The 2,057-nt window shown below is 60.7% G+C and overlaps 1 protein-coding gene across 1 annotated transcript in view; it reads right to left on the reverse strand.

Annotated features, from left to right (window-relative positions):
- The window catches only part of LOC104628018 (protocadherin-7-like), a gene marked incomplete at both ends in the record, with an annotated part of 2,338 nt that extends 285 nt beyond the window's left edge, over window positions 1-2,053 (reverse strand). The window contains 2 exon segments of the mRNA XM_010296450.1: window positions 2-965; window positions 968-2,053. Of these exon segments, the coding sequence (XP_010294752.1) occupies window positions 2-965; window positions 968-2,053 (2,050 nt within the window).
- Window positions 2,054-2,057: the final 4 nt, after the last annotated feature.

Genomic DNA, 2,057 nt, shown 5'->3' on the forward strand with positions numbered 1-2,057 from the left:
GCGCCCACGAAAGTGTTGGCCGGGGGCAGGTCCTGCACGGCCTGGTGCTTTTTGCCGGAGGTTGGGGACTGCGGGTGCAGCTGGACGGTGGGCAGCGGCGAGCTCGACTTGTAGTGCCTGGCCAGGTCGGGGCTGCCCGGGCCACCGTTGACCGAGCGGTACCGCCCCATACCGGGGCTGTCTGAGAGCTTCTCGTTGACACTGTCATAGCGCTGACCATTGGGCTTAGAAGCCTCCACAGTGACGATGCTGCTGTAGAGGGGCTGCTTGCCCTTCTTGCCTTTCTTGTCTTTCTTGGGCTTCTTGGCCTTGTCATGCTGCTGCGGGGTGAAGAAATCTTCATGGTCCTTCTTGCCGGCCTCATAGCCGTGTTTGCCCTTGGAGCGGCAGTAGCGGGCCATGACCACCACCAGGATGAGGAGGATGACGGTCATGATGCCTGCGACCACGCCGATGACTATGCTAAGCCGCTGCTTGCTCAGCTCATAGCTGGGGTCACCGGCAATGTCCTGGGCCAGGGGCGTGTGGAGGCTGCGGGCCACCTGGCTCTCCACCACGGTGGCATTGGACAGGCTCTCATTAACGAAGACATGGAGCAAGGCAGTGGTGGACTGGGGAGGCTGCCCGCTGTCGTTCACCTGCACCACAAGGCGGTGCAGGCCATAGTGCTTGGGGGCCAGCTTACCCACCAGTGACACCACACCACTGGCCGGGTCGATCTCGAAGAGTTTGAAGGGGTTGCCCCCAACAATGCTGTAGTTGAGGTCGGCATTGAGACCGGTGTCAGTGTCAGTGGCAACCACCGTGGCCACCACGGTGCGCATGTTGCTGGAGGGAGGCAGCACAGTGTAGGAGCTGTTACTGGGGAAGGTGACCGTGGGCGCATTGTCATTCTCATCCATCACGAAGAGGGACACGGTGGCGGTGGCAGAGCGTGGCGGCTCACCTCCATCCACTGCCTTCACCTATCCACTGCCTTCACCTTAAAAGTGTAGCTGGTCTGCTGCTCCCGGTCGAAAGAGACAGTGGAGAAAATGGTTCCAGTGTCATTCTCAATGGAGAAGATGCCGGCTGCCTGGTCGTGGTCACCAGGCTGGATGGAGAGGCTGAGCTCAGCATTGCGGCCCTTGTCGAAGTCCATCACGGTCACCATGCCCACGGGGCTGTTGGGCTGCAGGTTCTCCTTAACGTAGAAAGTGAACACGTCCTGCATGAAGCGTGGTTCATTGTCATTACGATCCGCCACCCGCACCACCACCATGGTGGAGCCCTGCAGCGATGGCACCCCCTTGTCCCGGGCTGTCACCTGGAACTCGTAGGTGTCGCGTTGCTCGCGGTCCAGCACTGCCTGCACTGACACATCGCCAGAGTCAGGATCGATGCTGAAAATGCCGCCCGATGCCTCTGAGGAGAGGGGTGAGGCCTCCAGGGAGTAGGTGATCTCGGCGTTCTTGCCACTGTCTGCATCTGTGGCAACCACCGTGGCTACCCTCTCGCCAGGCAAGTTGTTCTCCGGGAAGGAGACCTCTAGCACGGCCTGGCTGAACACAGGAGGGTTGTCATTCGTGTCCCCGACCCGCACCAGCAAGGAGTTGTTGCTGGACAAGCTGGGGCTGCCCGAGTCCACAGCCACGATCACCACATTGTAATCGCGGACAGCCTCGTAGTCCAGAGGGGCTGAGGTGTGGAGGAAATATTTGCGCTTGTTCTGTGGCTCCCCTTCACCCTCGCTGGCTGGCTTGAGCTGGAAGGGCACGTCACCCACCACGGTGCAGGTCACCACGCCATTTTCACCTTGGTCCCGGTCTGACACCTGCACCAGGGCAATGGGAGTATCCACCAGTACGTCCTCGGCCACGCTAGCTACCCCATCCCGGAGTGGGATGCGCCCAATTTTCCGGATGTCGATGGTGGGCACGTTGTCATTCTCATCACGGATGTTCAGCACGACCGTGGCCTTGTCTGTCTTGGGGGGCTGGCCTCGATCTCGGGCCATGACTGTGAAACGAAGCTGGTTCACCTCCTCCCGGTCGATGCGGTGCAAGACGCTGAGCCAG

Source organism: Phaethon lepturus, unplaced genomic scaffold, assembly GCF_000687285.1.
Source record: "Phaethon lepturus isolate BGI_N335 unplaced genomic scaffold, ASM68728v1 scaffold30460, whole genome shotgun sequence".
Classification (NCBI taxonomy): domain Eukaryota; kingdom Metazoa; phylum Chordata; class Aves; order Phaethontiformes; family Phaethontidae; genus Phaethon; species Phaethon lepturus.